Source organism: Balaenoptera acutorostrata, chromosome X (assembly GCF_949987535.1).
Source record: "Balaenoptera acutorostrata chromosome X, mBalAcu1.1, whole genome shotgun sequence".
NCBI classification, from domain to species: Eukaryota; Metazoa; Chordata; class Mammalia; order Artiodactyla; family Balaenopteridae; genus Balaenoptera; species Balaenoptera acutorostrata.
In genome coordinates, this window is record NC_080085.1 from 12,514,992 (window position 1) to 12,536,421 (window position 21,430).

A 21,430-nucleotide genomic window follows, 5' to 3' on the forward strand; every position below is an offset into this window, starting at 1 on the left:
TTCAGGTCTTATGGAGCCAAATGTTATGTGTTTTCTACAATATGTCACTACCTTCCAGCCACAGGAATGAAGGCAGAAATCTAACAGCTATTTATTCATAGTGACAGTCAAAGAAAATGATATAGGCTCAGACCATGACTTTCTAGCTAAAAATGCAGTATTTCATCTACCACTAAAGTAAATAAGCTTGATGGACATAATACTTTTGAAAAAAAAAACCTTCATATTTCAAATCAGGCTAATCAAAAACACTGGAAAGTATTCAGAAGGGATAGAAATCGTCATTTTTCAGTCATGGTGTCTAAGGTGTGATTTGAGCTGCACTTACCTGAGCTCCATGTTTTAATAAAATGTTTGCGCAGGAGGGATGACCTCCGAGACAGGCTTCATGGAGCGGGGACACACGATCTGCCGTGACGAGGTTCACAAGCCACCCCTGGAGGAGGGGAAATGGGCAGAGTAAGGGATGCAAAGCAACAGTTCTGTAGGGTTGGGTTTCAGGCATGAATTCAGTACAAGACAATTCTTTTAAAAGTTAACCTGGCTCACCTATGATAAACCATAATGGAAAAGAGTATTAAAAAACGAATGTATATATATATAACTGAATCACTTTGCTGTACAGCAGAAATTAACAAATACAACATTATAAATCAATTATACATCAATTAAAAAATTTACGAAAAAAGTTAATCTGGCTCATAAAAAAGAATGAAATAATGCCATTTGCAGCAACATGGATGGACCTAGAGATTAGCATACTAAGCAAAGTAAGACAGACAGAAAGTCACAAATACCATATGATACCGCTTATATATGGAATATAAAATATGATACAAATAGACTTATCTACGAAACAGAAACAGACTCACAGACATAGAGAACAGACTTGTGGCTGCCAAGGGGAGGGGACTGAGGAAGGGATGGATTGGGAGTTTGGGATTAGCAGATGCAAACTATTATACATAGGATGGATAAACAACAAGGTTCTACTGTATAGCACAGGGAACTATATTCAATATCCTGTGATAAACCATAATGGAAAAGAACATAAAAAAGAATGTATATATATGTGTAACTGAATCACTTTGCTGTATAGCAGAAATTAATACAATGCTGTAAATCAACTGTACTTCAATTAAAAAATAAAATAAAAATAAAAACCCAACAACTTAAAAAAAAAAAGTTAACCTGGCTCAAAATCTGACAGTACACCAAGGTGTTGACAATGATGTAAAAAAACAAACAAAAAAAGGAACCGTCATACTGCTGGCGGGAGTGTAATATAATACAACCACTCAGGATAATAGTTTGACAGCATCTATTAGAGTTGATGACACACATACCTATGACCTAGCCATGTGACTCTTAGGTGTACACGCTCAAGACTGACTTTCAACTTGCTCTCACTCTCTCCTGTCCTCTCACTTATTGGCTCATTGTTTTGATGAGGGCCATGACAAGAAACTTAGGGCAGTCTCCAGGCCACAGCCAGCCAGGAATTGAGGCTTTTAGTCAAAAAACCCAGAAGGAACTGAATCTTGCCAACAGCCATGTAAGAGAGTTTGGACTGGGGTCCATCCTTAGTCAAGCCTCAAGATGCCTGAAGCTCTGGTCCACACTCTTATGACTGCAGATTCATAAGAGTCCCTGACCCAGCTAAACTGTGTCTAGATTCCTGACCCATAGACACTGGGAACTAATACATGTCTGTTACATTAAGCCGGTAAGTCCGGGATTTCTTATATACGTACAGGTATATATAAGAAATACGTATACATATTTCTTATATACGTACAGGTATATATGAGCGCACTCCAATAGCCCTGGACTAATACAGGCCAAAGCATTAGGTGAACCTCCACAGAGAGAGAGGCAGAAAGTCCCGAGGATGAGGGGCAATTACATTCTCACTCTAGTACTCTAGGGCTGAAGAAGCAAGAAAGTGTCTGAAAGGCCCTGGGATTCTTCATCCTCTGGGAAAATGTGCTCTCCAGGAGATAGATCGTGAGCCCAATCCAAGCAAAACATCAAAGAACTCCAGGAGAGGCTCCACAGACCCCCCCTGATCTTGGAATATATTATCTATCCCTAACAGGAAGAAATCAGGTACAATAAAAGTTCTTTTCCTTAGGGCATGTCAATTAAGAGCATGGATAGTTTAATTAACATCTTGGTAATATATTATACCTTTTCTTCCCAGAATAGTTTAAATTTGCCTAAAATCATTCCAATAGATTACTTCACTCACCATCATTCCTAACATACATTCTTCTACTTCTGTGGGCATTTACGAGTCAGCCCCCTAATCACGCTGTCCTTTGGACTTTTTACCCTCTGACTGGCAAGCTCATGCGTTTTGATATACACCTGGACATACACCTGAGTCTACAGGATCTCAAACCCAGAGCCTTTTTAGGTGGGTCTGCAAAGGGGTTCTGGGAGACTCAAAATCACCTGCTTAAAAATGAGAAATTCCAATATCCTTTATACTACTTTGTCATCCCTGCTCTGCTGTGCGCAGGGAGGGATAGGACTGTATCTTCCCTTCCTTCATAACCTCAAATTCCATCTGTATTCAGTAAATGCTTACTGACCCTCTGACTCGAGAAGAATTTGAGTTATAGCATTTATTCCCTTCACAAGCACTGCCCATGGACTTCACAGTGTGGTATCTGCTGTTTTATTATTGTCATTATTATTTGATTAGAGGCATCCCCTCAAAGATCTGTTCTCAAATCCTTTTTTTCCCCACTCTCAATGTTCTATATTTGTCCAATCTCTTCCCCACACACTACTAGAGTACACAAGAAATTCACAGCAAAATGTTAACTGCATTTTTCTCTGTGCGACAGATCCTGAGATGAAAGAAGACTGTCCTTTAAAGGAATTCTTTACTGTGTTCTGTTAACTGCAGTCACCACTGCCATTTCTAAATCATCATTTAGGTGCTTATACATAAATCCAGGTAGATGAAAATGTAAAAAAGGAATTATTCACAGTACAAAAGTGTTCACCTCTCATTACATATTCACATTACAACGAAGTTCCTTTAAATTAAGTTACCCTTTGCAAACTGAGGACTGTATTTACAGGTACAAGTTTGACTTTAAATGAACTGTGGCAATTTGTTTGAATTATTGACAAGGCTGAATCATATACTATTATAAGGTAAATTTTAACCCATTACTTCAGAGTGGGTCCAGTCTACAGTGGGTTCTCAGTTAAAAAAATGAATAGCTTATCTTTAATTGTTCTATCATCAATTGTCTGTCCCCTAATCTCAGCCTATAGTCAGAAGCTCTTTCTGATGGGTCCTTGGGGTTGTACAATATCAGGGCACCCATGGGTGACACAGTGCTTAGTACCTGGCAACTTTCTGTCCCAGCCCCAAATCATATGCCTACCCAGGCTGAACCAACTGACTACAAGAAGCTGAGGCTTTATCCTTTGTCCTGCCCACAGTTATCACTTCCTTCTCTACACTCAGCAGAAAAGAAGATCATGAACACCTATCGTACTCACATTCATCAGAACACATCACTTCCCTCCTACTTTACCAAGGAGGTCAAAGCCATTTGATGTGAGAACTTCTTACATTCCCTTTCTCCCCGCCCCTAAAATCTCTCTGCATTCCTCCAGTCTTCTTTTCTCCCATTGCTCCTTTCTTTGAGGAAGAAATATATGAGGGCTTCCCTGGTGGTGCAGTGGTTGAGAATCCGCCTGCCAATGCAGAGGACACGGGTTCGAGCCCTGGTCTGGGAAGATCCCACATGCCGCGGAGCAACTGGCCCCGTGAGCCACAATTACTGAGCCTGTGCATCTGGAGCTTATGCTCCGCAACAAGAGAGGCCGTGATAGTGAGAGGCCCGCGCACCGCGATGAAGAGTGGCCCCCGCTTGCCACAACTAGAGAAAGCCCTCGCACAGAAACGAAGACCCAACACAGCCGTAAAAATAAATTAATTAATTAAAAAAAAAAAAAAAAAAAGAAATATATGAGCGCACTCCAATAGCCCTTGACTGCACCCGGGCCCCCCCAGCTCCCGCCACGCCCGTGACATTCCTTCATCCACCTTCTCACATGCGTCCCCTGCTCTCTTGAGATACACTTTCTTTTTGCTTTCAAAGTCTCCCCATCCCTCAGTCCTGACCCTCCGCCAAGCATCCATCCATGTGCTTCTTCCCTTTGCTGCCCCCTCCTTTTTTTTTTTTTTTTTTTTTGAAAATAGTCTATCCCCATTGTCTCTACTTTTACCCCTTCTCTCATTTTCTACCAACACAATCCTGCTGACACTGCTTTTAAAGACCACCAGTGACTTCCGGAAACCAGTTTGCACTGCTCTGTCCCCCACCTCCTTCCACCTCTAAATTTGCCACATGTTCATCCTGACCTCGTGAAACCTCTCCCCTGGCTTCTAAAACAGAGTTCTACCTGGAATTATTTCCAACCTCTGACTGCCTTTTTTTCTGTCTCTTTCAGTAACTCTGTCCTTTTCATCCTTACATCTCCTAATGCAGGCATTTCCTCCAGGATTTGCTCTCAAATCCTTTTCTTTTTCTCTCAATACTCTTTATATATTATATATGGCTTTCAAATTTAAATCTCGGGACTTCCCTGGTGGCACAGCGGTTAAGAATCCGCCTGCCAATGCAGGGGACACGGGTTTGAGTCCTGGTCTGGGAAGATCCCACATGCCACGGAGCAACTAATCCTGTGTGCCACGACTACTGAAGCCCACGCACCTAGAGCCCACACTCTGCAACAAGAGAAGCCACCACAATGAGAAGCCTGTGCACTGCAACAAAGACCCAATGCAGCCATAAATAAATAAATAAATAAATTTATTTTAAAAAATAAAAAATCTAAATCTCCATCCCCAGTACATGTTTCTAATTCCCTGCTAAGACATAACCACCCAGAGACCCAGCTCACGACATAAATTCAGCCTTTGCCAACCAAGCTCCCCTGAAAGGAGCTCCTTGTCTTGCCGGACCTGATTCTCTGAATGGTACCACTATCTTCGTTTCATACCTAGGATTGAGACCTCAGAGAGAGGATAGCAGAGTGATTCCCGAGTTCAAATGCTGGCAACATCACCTAACAAGCAGTGTGACCTTGGGCCAGCTACTTCCCTCTTGAAGCCTCAATTTCCATCTGTAAAATGGGGACAATTTCACCTACCCTACAGATTGTTATGAAGACTAAAAAACGATGTATGCAAAATGCTTAGCACTCGGTAACTTCTAGGCAGTTATTATCTGAGATTTCTTTTTATTCTTTATTACTTAGCCTTCAATGAGCTGCCACATTCTAAAGGTCTGATGTTTCAGAAGGCTCAGGATCTTTCCTAGTATCCACACCCTGATAGCGGCTTAGCTCTTTAAAGATTGCAGGGAGCAGCATAAAAAGTTTTATTCAAGAAACAGAAAAGCCAGTCCTTATCCCCTGCATGCAGTGGGACTTTACTCGGAAGGCTTATAGAGTTGTGCATTCAAATCTCCACGGGAGCTTTAAAAAAAAAAAAGGCCAGATACCCAGGCTGCATCTCAGAGCAACTGCAGAACAATCAAAGGTAGTTGACAGAGATGCAAAGGCAATTAAATAGAAAAAGGTTAGACTTTTTAGCAACGGTGCCAGAACAAAGGGACATCAATATACAACGAAAACATGAATCTTGACCAACACCTCACACCTTGTACAAAATTTAACAAAATGGATTATAGACATAAATGTAAAATGTAAAATTAGAAAACTTTTAGAAGAAAATATTTGTGACCTTGGCCATATGTGGTTTTTTTTCTGGCCTCTCTATTCTGTTTCATTCATCTATCTTATCTTCATTATCACCTGGTCTTGATTTTAGTAAGTTCTTATATTTTTGTCTCTTCCAGAATGACATACAGATGGCATCATATAGTATATAAAATTTGAGTCTGGCTTGCTTCACTTAGAATGAAGAATGTCTTTGAGATTCATTAAAAAAAAAAAAAAGGTAGTTGAATTCAGGCATCAGCATTTTTAGGAACCCCTACCCAATGCCAGCCCAAGGGGATCCTAATGTGCACCAAATTAAGGTCACAGGGCTTCCCTGGTGGTGCAGTGGTTGAGAATCTGCCTGCCAATGCAGGGGACACGGGTTCGAGCCCTGGTCTGGGAAGATCCCACATGCTGCAGAGCAGCTAGGCCCGTGAGCCACAACTACTGAGCCTGCGCGTCTGGAGCCTGTGCTCCGCAACAAGGGAGGCCGCGATAGTGAGAGGCCCGCGCACCGCGATGAAGAGTGGCCCCCACTTGCCGCAACTAGAGGAAGCCCTCGCACAGAAACGAAGACCCAACACAGCCACAAATAAATAAATAAATAACCCCCCCCCCAAAAAAAAAAAAATTAAGGTCACAAAATGCCCAAAGGATGCCTTAATTGCTTCCTGCTGGCCTAACAAATTGTCATTGCTTTTTAAAAAATAAATTACTATTGAAGTGCAACAGATATAAAGAAAGGTTCATAAATCCTTAATGTAAACCTCAGTGAATTATCACAAAGAAAATCTATCTGCATAACCATTGTACAGGTAAAGGGAGAAAGAAAAAAAAATTACCAGAAACCTATGTATGTCCTACCCAAATTACTACCCACCTCTCATCGGCAAAGCCATCCAGAATACTGACTTCTAACATCATAGAACAGTTTTCCTTGGTTTTGAACGTTATATTAATTGAACCATGAAGTATGTATTTTTGTGTTTGCTCAGCTACTTTCACTTACCTGTTTTTCAGATTCATCCATTCATCCATTTTCATTGCTGTATAGGGTCCCACTGAGTAATATACCAAAATATATGTATCCATCTTACTTTTGATGGACACTTAGGTTGTTTTCAAGGATTTTTTTTGCTGTTATGAATAAGGCTGCTATGAATATACCTGTACATGTCTTTTGATGAACACGCGTATACATATCTGTTGCATATAAACCTAGAAATGAAACTGTAGGGTTGTAGCGTAGAGATATTTTTAGCTTTAGTAGATATTCCTTAACAATTTCCCAAAGTGGTTTATACAAATTTATACTCCCACCAGCAATGTATGAGAGCTCCAGTTGCTCCACACTCTTGCTGACACTTGGTGTTTTCTGTCTTTCCAAATTTAGTCCTTCTCATGGGAGGAACTGGTAATATAATTTCTTAATCATAATTTAAATTACTCCAGTTACTATTAGCACAGTTTGAAATATTTATTGAACATCTGAATATCCCCTTTTATGAAGTGCCAGTCCAAGTCTCTTGCTGATTTTTCTGTTAGGTTGCCAATCTTTTTTGTATTGATTTTAGGCTAGGAATATGAGTTCTTTGTCAGATATATATATATAGCACAAATATTTTCTCATGTGTGGCTTGACTTATTGCTTTCAAAAATACTACCTTTGATGAACAAGTCCTTAACTTTAATGAAATCCAACCTATCAGTCTTTTTGTTCCTTTCCACATACTATTTCTCTTTCATGTCAAATGCCCTTCTCTTTCTCCACTGTCAAAATGGCCTTTTTAAAAAAATTCCTCGGCTTCCCTGGTGGCGCAGTGTTTAAGAATCTGCCTGCCACTGCAGGGGACACGGGTTCAAGCCCTGATCTGGGAAGATCCCACATGCCGCAGAGCAACTAAGCCCGTGAGCCACAACTACTGAGCCTGCGTGCCTGGAGCCCCTGCTCTGCAACAAGAGAAGCCACCGCAAGGAGAAGCCCGCGCGCCTCAATGAAGAGTAGCCCCCGCTCGCCGCAACTAGAGAAAGCCTGTGCACAGCAATGAAGACCCAACGCAGCTAGAAATAAATAAAATAAATAAATTTATTTTAAAAAAATTCCTGAACGTACTGGTCCTACAGGAGCTTAAAAAATACCAATGCATGAAGCCTGCCCTAGGCTAAATCAGAATATCTACAGTGAAGCCCGGGTATTGTTATTTTTTTTTAAAATCTCACATTATTTTAATGTAAAGTCACGGTAAAGAATAATTAGTTACAGTTTCAGTTTCTCCCTTCTTGGACCAAGTGAGAATTATTTTTTGCAATTTTCTTTTCTCTTTGTTATAGCCATTTGAATGTTTGGTCTTACTCCCCTTACTAAAATATGTTTGTTTAGTTTAGCAGGAGGGTTTTTCAGTATGCTTTGATTACCTGAAGCGCTATGTAGATTGTAATAAGAAAATAGATACTCCTCATTTATGAGGAGTAACTGGAGCAGGTAATTTACACAATGTCACCTTAGTTAATTCTCTCAAACTCATATAAGGTAACATAATAGATTGAATTTTTGGTCTCAATTCTTCACTCTCCTGTAGCAGTGTAATACATTCACACCCTTGCCATGACCTCATAGTTGACAAAATGTATCAATACTTCCTTGATCCTTGAATTTGGACTTGGTCATCTGACTCGCTCTGACCAATGGGGTGTTAGCAGATGTGACATAAGCAGACTGGAAGTATTCTTTCATGGTTGAGCTTGCCCTGCTATGCTTCAGCCTTTTGCCACGAGGAGAAAATTCCTCAGGTAGCTACTGGTGAAATAAGGATGGGAGGCGTGTGCAGCAGAGCTGTAGCCAACCCACAGCTTGGAGCCAAGCTCAGTCCAGATCAGCTGATCCAAAGTCTCATTAGCAAGAAATAAATGTTAATTGTATTATGCCACTGAGTTTGGGGTGTTTTGTCACACAGCAAGATCTGACTAATACAGATAGGTATTCGAACACTCATTTTATAAAGGCAGAAATTGAGGTTCCAAGAAAATAACTTGCTTAAATAATGCAAAAGAGCTTAGGTAAAGACATGATTCCAGCTGATATTCAGTAAACACGTAAATACTAAACATAAATGAATATCAGTCCAATTTAATAAGGCATATATAAAAGCTGCAATGATCATTTTTCACCCTATCAAAAAAAGGTAAATGTTTCATGTTATCTGAGAAGCAGCTTAACTTCATTTAGCTAGATTTACGTGTTACTATCTGTATTTCTATTTATAAGAGGCTGCTGCTACCAAAAACAGCTTAAGATAGTGGCTTAGAGTAGTCTGAAAATCGTCTTTAGAAACTGTTTTCTCATGGGAGGATTTCTTAGTCCATATAGGTCCGTGAAATTGGAATTTTTTCAAAGCACATTTCCACGAACTACCACCTGAAATTTATCATGTCTTTTGATTGTGAACTTAGACCACAAACCACAGTAGTAACAGCAGTATATAGGACTATCACAGAGAGGAAACTCAGATATTTTTAATTACAGTACGAATATTGCAGATATCTAAAATATCTCAAAATATACATTCATCCTACTTAGAAAGTATGGCAGTAATTAGAATCACCACTAAATCTTCTTATTGAATGCATTAATAAAGAAGTTCATATATTACTATGTCACACACTTGTTTAAAGAGTTCCTCTATATTGTGTTTTATGCATTTAAAACATTAGTCTGAGAAGGGGTCCGTAGACTTTGCCAGACTATCAAAGGGGTCCATGAAAGGGCCAAGAGCTTCTAACCTAAAAGGTCCATATTGCCTCTTCAGAGAACAGAACACTATGAGTAAAACTTTACTGGAATTTTGAATGGCGATTGAAACTGCTTTCTTAAAAGCGCCTTTGGGGCTTCCCTGGTGGCGCAGTGGTTGAGAATCTGCCTGCTAATGCAGGAGACACGGGTTCGAGCCCTGGTCTGGGAAGATCCCACATGCCACGGAGCAGTTGGGCCCGTGAGCCACAGCTGCTGAGCCTGCGCGTCTGGAGCCTGTGCCCCGCAACGGGAGGGGCCGCGATAGTGAAAGGCCCGCGCACCGCGATGAAGAGCGGTCCCCGCACCGCGATGAAGAGTGGCCCCCACTTGCCGCAACTAGAGAAAGCCCTCGCACGAACCGAAGACCCAGCACAGCCAAAAATATATAAATAAATAAATAAATAAATAAAATAAATTTAATAAATAAATAAATTTAAAAAAAGGCTGCTAGTAAAAAAAAAAATTGTTAAAAAAAAAGAATTCAGGTTTCTTTAAAAAAGAAAAAAAAAAAAAAGCGCCTTTGCTTAAGTTCCCAATAATTTCAAACCATCAAAACTCAAATTAATGTGTATTTGAAATGACACCCAAGGAGCAGAGAAACTGATATCAAACTGGGCAGAGCCATTTCCACTGGAGATTCAACAGAACTGAACAAGTCTTTGAAATTATACCATGTCATATTTTAAAAGACATTTTCAAGCATTTATTTTACATGAGGGGTTTTCAACCTCTTTCAGCACTACTGACGTTCAGGGCTGGATAATGTTTTAATGTGGAGAGCCGTCCTGTGCAGTGTTAGATGTTTAATAACTTCCTTGGTCTCTAGCTACTAGATGCCAATATCACCACCACGCCACCCCATCCCTACTCCTGCTCCCAGTTGTGACAACCAAAAATGTCTCCAGACATTGTCAAATGTCCCCTTTGGGGCAAAACTGCCTCAGCTGAAAACCACTGTTTTACATGATAATTTTCAAGAACATAGTCTATTGAATAAAGTGACAGCAACTTGAATGCACTAATTTGCCCGCTATTCATTCAATAGATATTTAGTATAGAATCTATTCTGTGCGTAGAATTGTACCAAACTCTAGTATTATGCCAGCCTCCAGATAAAGAAGGACAGGATTCATCTCATTCTGCTAAAGAGGAAATTTATATCTTAATATCAGACTGTGATATCTTTTTCTCGATGTGGTGAGCAGTAGAATGTGCTTAATCTTAATCTTTTTTTTCCCCCAAAAGTTACTTACCTGGCTGATGAGGTTCCTCAAAGCCAGCAGACGTCCATGAATGGCTGCTTCATGCACAGGGGACCAATCAGACACAGTATCTGTATGGAAAGGGCGGAGCAGGTTACATCCTGCTAATGCGCTTTGGACCCAGAGGCTCATCCTTGCCCATCAATAAGCGTCTAACCGGTCTTACTGGAGGGAGACATTGGAGTCAATCAACCAAAACTCCATCAGGACTTCAGAACTTCTCCCCTCTATAGATGCTTTTTGAACACCGTTTATTTGAAATGTCTAGCTAGCTAAAGAAATAACTACAGCCAGTGTCCAAACTGAGGACAAAGTGGCAGACTGGGATGACAGATTACTGTACTTCCATTTAGACGCTGGTTTCAAAGGCAAATGGTCCATTTAGTTAAATGAGAGCTTCGCTAATTACCAGCATTAGTGCGTTAAGCGGTGGTTGCCAGTCTAGTTTCCTGCGTGAAATACAAACTCTGGCATCTCAGCAAACAGTGCCATACACTAATAGTAGTAATCATGTCATTACATACGCCATTAGGTTTGGAATCAAATCTAAACAAAACCATATTTATGGATTACCTCCTGTCCCAATATCAAGCACAAATCAGAGCTCAGTCTGACCTTGTAACAGGGACGTGATTTACCCCCAAAGGCAATGCGCCAATGTGATTAAGAGAAAGCTGTGGATTCAGACCCGCTTGACTTCTTCTGAGCTCTGGGTCCCTGGGCAGACCCCGAGCTTCAGTTTCCTTCTCTGTAAAGTCAGGACAGCAATATTCTTACCTATGGCTCAACCCCTATTAGCTACTATTATTATCCTGCCCTAACAATAACCAGAGAGTCTTGATTAGACTCCACAGTCACTGCTATTTAAAAACTAGCAAATGTATTCTCCAACCATTTGGAAAGAATACACTTTCTTAGGAAGGAAGCTTGTAAAACCCATCCCAACACGTTAAATGCTTTCCTCTCTTTCTAACTGACTGGATGCCAACTGATTGCGGTGCAGACCTGAATTTTTCTCATCTCCAGCTGCGTCTGGTTTCTAGAACAAAGGCAGGAAGTCAGAACGTGAGGAGGCTGGTCTGAGCTGCAGCTCCAGCTCTGCCTGCTCAAGTAAACACACTACACACAAACGAGGCAGGATGGTCCGATACCAGTCATGCCTCGTAAACGAACTGGTATCTCCTAAAAGCCCAGAAGACCTGGAGAACAGGGGTAAGTTTCTAAAGCCTGGCCAACGCCAGCCCATCAAGGAGGAGGCTAGAACACTTTGGACTTAACGCGTGTTGGCTGACGTGGGCCTGCCACCTGGAGCTATCAGTGTCCCAGAAAATCTCTCCCAGTGAGCAAATTACCATCCTTCCAGATGGATTCATGAGGCATTGAATAGAGAAGAGCAAGCTGAATGAGCCTGCCTACACGCTGCCCATCCAAGGCTTCCCTTCTGGGCTCACCAGCATGCTCGAGGTACCTTCAGTGAAATGGCTTTTCCTAACCTCCAAAACCTGACGCTCAATAGAAAATTAGTGTCCTCACAGTATTCTCTGAGGGCCCTAGTGCTTTCAGGAAAAATACTGCTGCTTCTAGGGCTTGGAGCCTACAGTCCAAAGAGCAGCTATGGAAGATTGATCTCCAAATTAGAATTAAAAGGACAACTGATTCTACCCTGTTGGTGCTAAGGCACAATACCATCCACACGAAATCCTGAGTGAGAAGAGCCAAACGTTGAGAAAGGTCTTGAAAATCATGTGTGTGATGATTAAGCCATTTTTTCCTGCCAAGTGCTCAGCTGCTCAGAAATATCGCTGCCACACTCAACCTTTGTGAAAGCTACCTCAGATAATTAGAGCTGACAGCAAGGCAGGTAATTTGGGCCCTAAGTTGTAACTCTGTTTAGATTTCATAAAAGTGATGCAATTATCTTATCGAGTGTAGACCAAAATGGGCTGTGCTTTGTGTACATTCATCATGGAAACATGACTCCTTCTATTTAGAGTAAATAAAGAATTATGTACTTCTCCAAGAGAGAAAAAAAAAAAGACTACCTGAGGTTTTTGCACTCATGCATTAGGACATAGTATTTACAAAGCAGAGATGGTCTATGTCTTCGAGAAGCATAGGATATTGTCCTGGGACACATGGTGGGCGGCTACCCATCTATCTACCAGCTTTAATGATTTATCATTCACAGACTACACAATTCACCTCTTTCAAGTGTACAACTCAATGGTTTTCAGTAGATTTCACAGTTGTACATCCATCATCACAATCAATTTTAGAACATTTTCATCAGCCCAGAAAGAAACCCCTTGCCCATCAGCTGTCACTCCCCCCATTTCCACTTCCCCCAACCCCTGGCAACCATTGATCTACTTTCCATCTCTATGGATTTGCCTATTCTGGACTTTTCACACAAATGGAATCATACAATATGTGGTCCTTTGTGACTGGCTTCTTTCACTGAGTGTAATGTTTCAAGGTTCCTCCACATTGTAGTATGTATCAGTATTTCATTCCTTTTTATGGCCAAATATTTGTATAGATAGACCAAAAAGTTCATAGACATTTGTGGTGTTTCCACTTCTTGGCTGTTATTAATAATGCTGCTCTGATTTGCGTGTACAAATTTGAGTGGATGTATGTCTTCAGTTCTCTTGGGTAGACACCTAGGAGTGGAATTGCTGTATGACATGGTAACCCAGTGTTTAGCCTTTTGAGAAACTGCCAGACTATTTTCCAAAGCAGCTGTACCACTTTATATTCCATCAGCAGTATGAGACTTCCCTTCCTAATTTAAAGCCCTTTCAGACTAGGATTTGGTGAATATATCATAGCTTACCACTACTCCAGGCCAGAAGAAAAACTTAGGTGCTTCTAAAGCCAAAAGTCATCTCAAATTTATACAAAGACTTGAGCCTCAGCTGGTCTCTGAACACTTGAGTGATTATCTAAAGACTTTAAATTGTGAAAGGTTGACATTTTTCTAGCACTGAGAGCATGAACTTTATATATAGCTCATTTAGCGAATGCATAATTTGCAACATGGATTAATCCACACACCCTCTTTGGCTCTTGAAAACATTGACGAGATATCCAGGAGATGTTTCTCCAGGGTTTCCAGAGCCCACGTCACAAGCAGGCAGTGAGCTACAAGCTCAACACATGAGCAATTAGACCCCAAAGCAGCTTTGCCTGCCTTCCTGCTGACAACTGGAGGGCAGGAAAGGGGACCTGTTCCTGCCAGAACATGGACGCTGCTCATAGAAGGAGGCTATGGATGAAGGGAAAACTCAAGGTCACATGCCCTTCTCCACTGACCCCAGTGAAGTCTTTGAAACTCAAGGGCCATTATATCTATACAACACATCATCCAAGCTCTTGGTACATGTTAAGGATTCTTCCGCAGTACTTTTTGAACCAAGATCCATTGGTTTTACTGCCAAGAAACAGATGCCAAATGGGGGTCACGGGCAATGCCACAGATCCATTAGTGTAGCTCATGGTTAACATGGGGCAGGGGGCTCTCCTAAGGAAACGACCCCACAAGTCCTCCAATCGGTGCCATTCAACTTACCTTTCTTTTAAACTGAGTCTCCATCAAACCCTGCAGCACATTAGGAAGGGTGCCGTTTCATTTTTACTGAAATTTCTGGAATGAGTTTTTAAATTTCCATTATTTCAGAAGAGATTTTAAATGCACTAATTGGTACATTCTGCAAAGAGCTATTCACGAAGCTCCGAGAGCCTGCAGCGGATGCTGGGAGTAGCATCAATCTATTCCTCCTGGGAAACATTTTGCAAGGTCAAGGAGGGGAGAAGAGAGGTTGGGTTGCTCTGAAAGTGTTGGAACACTTGCTTTCAGTCTTTGGGACGTGATGCGGTGGGTTCAGTGGAGATCCTCTCCAACACTGGAAAGAGGATCTGGGTACAGTGTGCACAATTATAGTGGACCTTGGTTGGATTCCAGGACAAATCAAAAAAGGAGGAAGAGAAACAGAGGCTCACAGTCGCAAACAGACAAATAGAAAGGTCCATTGAGGCAACTGTTGGGCACATTGGTCTTGTCTACTGCAATTCTTTCTCCACTTCTAAAAATCCACCCTAAGAGAATGAAATGATTTCCTTTCCATGCCTGTTCTTGCCTGTCTTCTGTTTAAATGTGAATACTCCCTACAGGGTGGGCTCAATTTTGTGAGGAAGAAAATCTCCCTACAGGTGTGAGCCTGCAGGCAAAAACCTGAAGGAGAGACACTAAAAACAAGAACAGTGATTACCTGCTCAGTGCGATTACGGGGAGATTGTGAGTTTATCCTTCAATTTATTTTCCAAAGTTTCTCTGACTAGGTGTGAATTAGTTTCCCAGGGCCGCCATAACAAAGTACCACAACCTGGGTGGCTGAAAACAGTAGAAGTTCATTGTCTCAGAGTTCTGAAGGCTAGAAGTCTGAAATGGAGGTGTCCTCGGGGCCAGGCTCTTTCCAAAGCCTCTAGGGACGAATCCTTCCTTACCTCTGCTGGTGGCGGGTGTCCATCTTTGCTGTTTCTTGGCTTATCAGATGCATCTTTCCAATCTCTGCCTCTGTCATCGCATGGCATTCTCCCTGTGTGCCTCTCCTCTTCTTATAAGAACCAGTCATTGGATAGGGCCCCTCCTACTCCACTAGGACCTCATCTTAACTAATTACACCTGCAATGACTCTATTTCCAATCAGGTGGCATCCTGAGGTACTGGGGGTTAGGACTTCAGCCTGTCTTTTGTGGGGGGGACACAATTCAATCCATAACAAGGTATTTTCAGGAAAAAAAAAGACATTCTTTTCCTGCTCCTGGGGCAGAAGAGTCAAGAATTAAATCTCTATAAAGAGTCGGTTGCCATCGTCATACCCTTTCCTCCCTTCCTCCGAAGAGGGAGTCAAAGAAAAGCCTGCAAGTGCAGGTGGGAGCAGCAAAGTTCCCCAAGAGCAACCACACCTGGGCCCTGGCTTGCCCCTTGCCCTGGCCCTGTGCCAGGGGATATGCTTCACCTGAGCTGAGTTTCCTGTCAGGGCCATCTGGAAACAACACTCTGAGTGTTTCACATTCCACTCTTCACCAAGGGCAAGCCTCCTGAAGCATAAACAAATGCAATCCAGCTATCAGTGAGGTTCTGCCCAAGGGGCAGGACTGACACACAGTAGGGAGAGAGAGCCTCCACTTGGGTAAGGAGGGGCAGAAAGCCTGGGAGGGCTCTACGGGGGCAGTGGCTCAGCCGGGTGGAAGGAAGGATGCAGGAGTTGCGGGTCAGATGTAGAGAAGAAGGAGTTGGGAGAGCAGTAGGGTCCTGGCACCCACCCTTGTGACTTCTGCTTCTTGGAAAACTTCTCTTCCTTTAGTCCCTGTGAAATGACAGCATCCGAGTCTCTTCCTGCTTCTCTGTCCAACTTACTGGTCCTATGTCCTCAACTGGAGGCCTGTCCCAGGGCTCCGTCCTTGGCTCTCACAAATCAGCCATCAGACAATGTCTCCTTCTCCAGGATTTCAGCCCAGCCCCTCTGCAGAACAGCCTGAGGTCTGATTCCCAACCCGTATTCATTCCCCAGCCGGTGTCCCACGCCATCATGCTGGGCCCTGGGCACTTTCATGTTCAAAACAGAAGTCCTTCTCCTCCCTCCCTCACTCTGCCCCCAAGCCAGCTCCCCTTCCCAACTTCTCTCTTGTCTAGCCCTCTGATCTGACATTTGAAAACTTTGCAGCTTTGGCCACCTTCTCTCCTTTAGCCCCAATATTTAATCAGGCAACATAGCTTGATTTCTCTTTCCTCTGAAATTATCACCCATATTTTCCCTTTCTCTGTCATTTCGGAAGCTTGATCCAGATGTCGGCTCCATGCAGTGGTTCTCAAAGTGTGGTCCCCAACCGGCACCACCAGCATCACCTGGGAGCTTGTTATACAGATGCCCAGGCCTCGCCCAGACCTAGCATCAGAAGGGGTGGGGCCCAGCCAGCTGCATTTTAACAATCCATCCAGGTGATGCTGATGTATCCGAGCTTGAGAAGCAGTGGATTAGTGCAAGACTATCTCGTAAATTCGCCACAATCCATCCTGAATGTGGCTATCAGATTACTTACTTACAGTCTTCATTACGGCCAAGTCTCCACTCCAGAACCAACAGTGGCTCCCAGCTGCCCGGCTCGTGAAGGCTAAACTCCTCCACTTATAGCTTCTGAAGCTTCATTTTCGGGTTCCATCTCTCCAAACTTGTTCTCACTAGACTGGCCAAGACACTGCACTCCAGCTGTGACTGTCCGCTGTATACTGGGTGGGCCAAAACTGTTCGTTTAGGTTTTTCCGTAAGATCGTGTGGAAAGGCCCGAGCGAACTTTTTGGCCAGCCCAATATATGCCTGGCCGCCGCCGCCCACCCAGCCAGCCCTAACCAGGGTCGGATTAGGACCCTTAGAAGCCCTAAACGGCGAAAAGCGGCTGGCGCCCCTCTCTCAGGCGGAAATAAAAATAAAAATAAACAGAAAACTACTCGGCACTAAAATAATCATGGAGAAGTCAACCACATTACTGATTCTTCCCCATATTGATTGGTTTGCTGCTTTAAAAATGTATTTATCAAATCCATTTTTTAAAGTTATATTTGGTGCCACTCTGCCTCCTGCTGCTACAAGTTCATGCTCAGTATCTCTGATGAATCCAGGTCTGCCTCTGGAGATCCAAATCCTACTCGCTGTTGAGGGCTCTGCTCATTTTACGAGCCAAAGTGGATAAACGAAGGAATAAATGAGCAGTCTTGTCTGCTCAATGAGCCAGAGAGAAGGCATTTTGTATTTTATTTCTTCTGTCTTTTCCCCCTTCAACACCTAAACAGTAGGAGAGTAGTAAGTCCTAGCTGACTGCAGGGTCCCTGCTTTTTGTCCCTTGGACCGCCAAGCGTTATGGGCAGCCTCCCAGGGTGCTGAATATAATCATCTCTCCTCTAATGCCCAGACCCATTTTTTCAGAATCCTTTCAGTCAGCAGGTACCTGCTAAGTGCTCACAGGAAATGACAGTTGCCCGGAGGCGTGAGGCTGTATACATTAGCAAAGATACCACAGACAGGTGAGAATCATACCTGTACGACACTTCCCCAAAGTTTAAAAGGCTCCTTTTAAAGTGAATCAATCATTTATAAACCCAGCCCCACCCAAATGCCAAACACCTAAGACCTTTTAATAAATGTTTTAGCAATAAAGATGTTCCCATTTAGAAATAACTGTAATGTAAATGATACATTTGACCCACAAAGAATAATTCTTTGCAGCTGAAGTTTTTCCTGGAGAGTAAATGGTGATCATTGACTTGGTATGGTCCACAGGACCCTGCAGAAAGAGGTGTACACATTTTTGAACAACCGTGTGAAAGACAGAACCCAGCAAGCTGTGGACATCTGTCCAGTTACTGCCCCGTGGCCCCATCTCAGATGGAGTCACTGAAATTGCCCCACCCTTTTCTCTCTTCTCTCCTAAGCACGTTAACCAACCTCCCCAGCAGGCTGACTCCACAGCCCCTAGACTCACCCCCCATCAATGGGTTGGAAAGGAGCCTGACGTCCGGAGAGTCTCCCAGCCTCGGGGGCTTGCTGCCATTGCTGCCCCGTGGTTCACCATCCATGGTGCTCTCCTGGGCTGGGCAAGCTCCGCTTCAGTTGTTCAGGAAAAGTCCAAATTCCATGCTCCCCCAGCTCCTGGGAAATTCCAGGGCTGTGACTGGCTGAGCAGCACCGTCCTGGTCAGATGGCAAAGAACAGAACAGGGCAGGGTAATCTGAGTACTACCTGTGGTCAGACAGACACACGCACACACACTCTCTCTCTCCACCTAACTGGCTAGAGGCTGCCCAAAGCCCACAGCAGCCCCCCAGCCCCAGGTCTGCAAAGTTGCTGATGTCACGTCCTTTCCAAAACTGAGACCAATCAGGGAGGAAGCCTTGAGGTTCATCAGGAAGGAAACACAGTATGTAACTTTGGGAGAGCCCAGGGTTGGGGTGTGTGGGGGCGGGGAGGAAACCACTGGTCTGCTGCAACATTGTTCCCCCTGCTGGGATCCAGTTGTTGTTTGGGGGTTTCTTGTTGTTGAGACAAGCCCCAGAACCCAGGAGCTGAGAAAGCTGGTTTTGCTGCAGCCCTGCTGAACTGCTTGCACAGCAACTTACACAGCACGCCCTGGCCATCTGCACATGTGGTTTCAATTTTTCTGGGAGTTTCTTATAGGAAAAATTCTCTATATGTAACAAAAATGCACGTTTGGAAAGAACTTCTATTTTCTTCCTCTGACTGCCAGGGTTGCACTAAATGTCTTGCTCACGCTCCTCCAAAATAATTCAGGGTTGCTATCGCAAAAAAAAAAATGGATTGCTGGGCGGCAGGGAGCGCTGGAGGCGAGCTGCTGTCTTTCAATGATTAGTTATAAAAAGTTTTACTTTGTGAAGGTTCCGCCTATTTGCCTTTACAAAACATTTGGGGTTTTGTCTGTGTGTTTTCAGATAAACCCCGTTTCCCCGCACCACTTGGTGCTGGTTCAGGCTGATGGCCACCCACGCACTCCCCCCCTCCTCCCCGCACCCAGCTCCTCTCTTCCAGGTAGAAAGGGATTTTTCTTCCCTATTCAGGAAGTCTCTGAGTTATTCTCAAGCATAGCCTGGCTATGAAATAATTACAGATTATTTTTAATGCCAAAGATACAGCCTTGGGGCTTCCCTGGTGGCGCAGTGGTTGAGAATCTGCCTGCTAATGCAGGGGACACGGGTTCGAGCCCTGGTCTGGGAAGATCCCACATGCCCTGGAGCAACTACGCCCTTGAGCCACAACTACTGAGCCTGCGCTCCGCAGCAAGAGAGGCCGTGATAGTGAGAGGCGCGCGCACCGCGATGAAGAGTGGCCCCCGCTCACCGCAACTAGAGAAAGCCCTCGCACAGAAACGAAGACCCAACACAGTCAAAAATAAATAAATAAATAAATCATTCGTTTAAAAAAAAAAAAAGATACAGCCTTACTGTTTCGGATTTATGAAGCCTCAGTTGACCCACATGGTAGTCACTGTTTACAGTTTGAGGAATGTCCTTCATATTTTAAAATGCATTTCCATGCACACATGTGGATACACATTTATTCCTTTACATTTTCCACATAATTGTAATTGGATTACCATATATGCTTTTTACACTTGTCTTGGAGTCCTTTCCATTTCAGCAGAATAGCTCTGTCCCTTTATTTACTACTGCATAGCATTCCATAAATATTTCATGCCAAAAGTATTTCATTATTCCCCTAATGATGGAGGCAGAATGTTACCATTTTCTTTTACTACTACAAAAATACTGCAGTCCATAGATCTCTCCATATGGCTTCGTGCACATATTGAAACCAAGTCCCCCTAAAACTGAGTTCCTCCACCAAGTTTATGATTAACCTCTGTCCAAAATTTTATTCCCTTTCTTGTCCTGAACCTGTTCCCCTCAGACTGAGGGGTATCAAAGACAAGGGGGGATTCAAGCCATGTACAAGCCCCTGTGTCCCTGTCCTTTGAAGTAAAAGGCTTTTGCTTTAGTCTCCCAGGCCTCCCTGAGTCTCAAAAGACTGTCTCAAGAGTTAATGATTGGGAAATGTGAAGATGTAAAAACAAAGAATATTATAATGTTGGGTGGGGAAACTGGTAACACTTTAGACTATAAACCAGCTACCCAGCAGAATCCCTGAACTCCCAGCTCCCTAAAAGATACAGCTAAAGGTCTGACACACATGCCTAAGCTGTTTTTACAGGAAGCAGACCTGCACCAGATGAAAACTGCTGACTGCAAGCATGTAGACCCTAGACTGGTCAAAACCTGAAGGTTGATGATGCTTGAAACTTCATCTTGATGCCAACCAATCCAAAAATTGTGCACGAGCTCATCAGGCAACCTGCAGCGCCCTCGCTCACACTGCCTTTAAAACCCCTCCCCTGAAGGCCATTGGAGAGTTTGGGTCATTTGAGCATGAGCTGCCCATTCTCCTTGCTTGGTGCCCCGCAATAAACGCTATACTTTCCTTCACCACAACCTGGTGTCAGTAGATTGGCTTTACTGCACAGGCGAGTGGACCCAAATTTGGCTCAGTGACAATATGCAAATATTTCTGGAGGCGAGATTCCTAAGAGTGGACATGCTGGGTCCAAGTTGTGCTCATACACGCTTGATCATTTCTATGGAACTAAAGACACACACAAGAGTGGGTACAAGTCAAACGAGAATCCCATATGAGACCAATGGATGGTCTCAATGTCGATTGCCTGGTTGTGATATTGTACTACAGTTTTTTTGGTTTTTTTGTTTTTTTAATTTATTTTTGGCTTGTTGGGTCTTCATTACTGCGTGTGGGCTTTCTCTAGTTGTGGTGAGCGGGGGCTACTCTTCGTTGCAGTGCACAGGCTTCTCATTGCAATGGCTTCTCTTGTTGTGGAGCACGGGCTCTAGGCATGCAGGCTTCAGTAGTTGTGGCTCGCAGGCTCTAGAGCGCAGGCTCAGTAGCTGTGGCGCACAGGCTTAGCTGCCCCGTGGCATGTGGGATCTTCCCGCACCAGGGCTTGAACCCATGTCCCCTGCATTGGCAGGTGGATTCTT

General features: G+C 43.3%; 1 protein-coding gene across 5 annotated transcripts in view; it reads right to left on the minus strand.

Annotated features, from left to right (window-relative positions):
* ASB9 (ankyrin repeat and SOCS box containing 9) overlaps nucleotides 1–18,612 on the minus strand; it is a 32,754-nt gene extending 14,142 nt beyond the window's left edge. For 3 of the 5 annotated variants that reach the window (XM_057538236.1, XM_007174226.2, XM_057538233.1), the window contains exons 1-3: nucleotides 18,352–18,612; nucleotides 10,801–10,880; nucleotides 329–436 (exon numbers count right to left, since the gene is read on the minus strand). In XM_057538236.1, the coding sequence (XP_057394219.1) occupies nucleotides 329–436; nucleotides 10,801–10,880; nucleotides 18,352–18,445 (282 nt within the window). In that variant the 5' untranslated portion in view covers nucleotides 18,446–18,612. The remainder of the gene's footprint in view (nucleotides 1–328; nucleotides 437–10,800; nucleotides 10,881–18,351) is intronic. The other 2 variants (XM_057538234.1, XM_057538237.1) reach the window with 1 other exon arrangement.
* Between the last annotated feature and the right edge of the window lie 2,818 nt (nucleotides 18,613–21,430).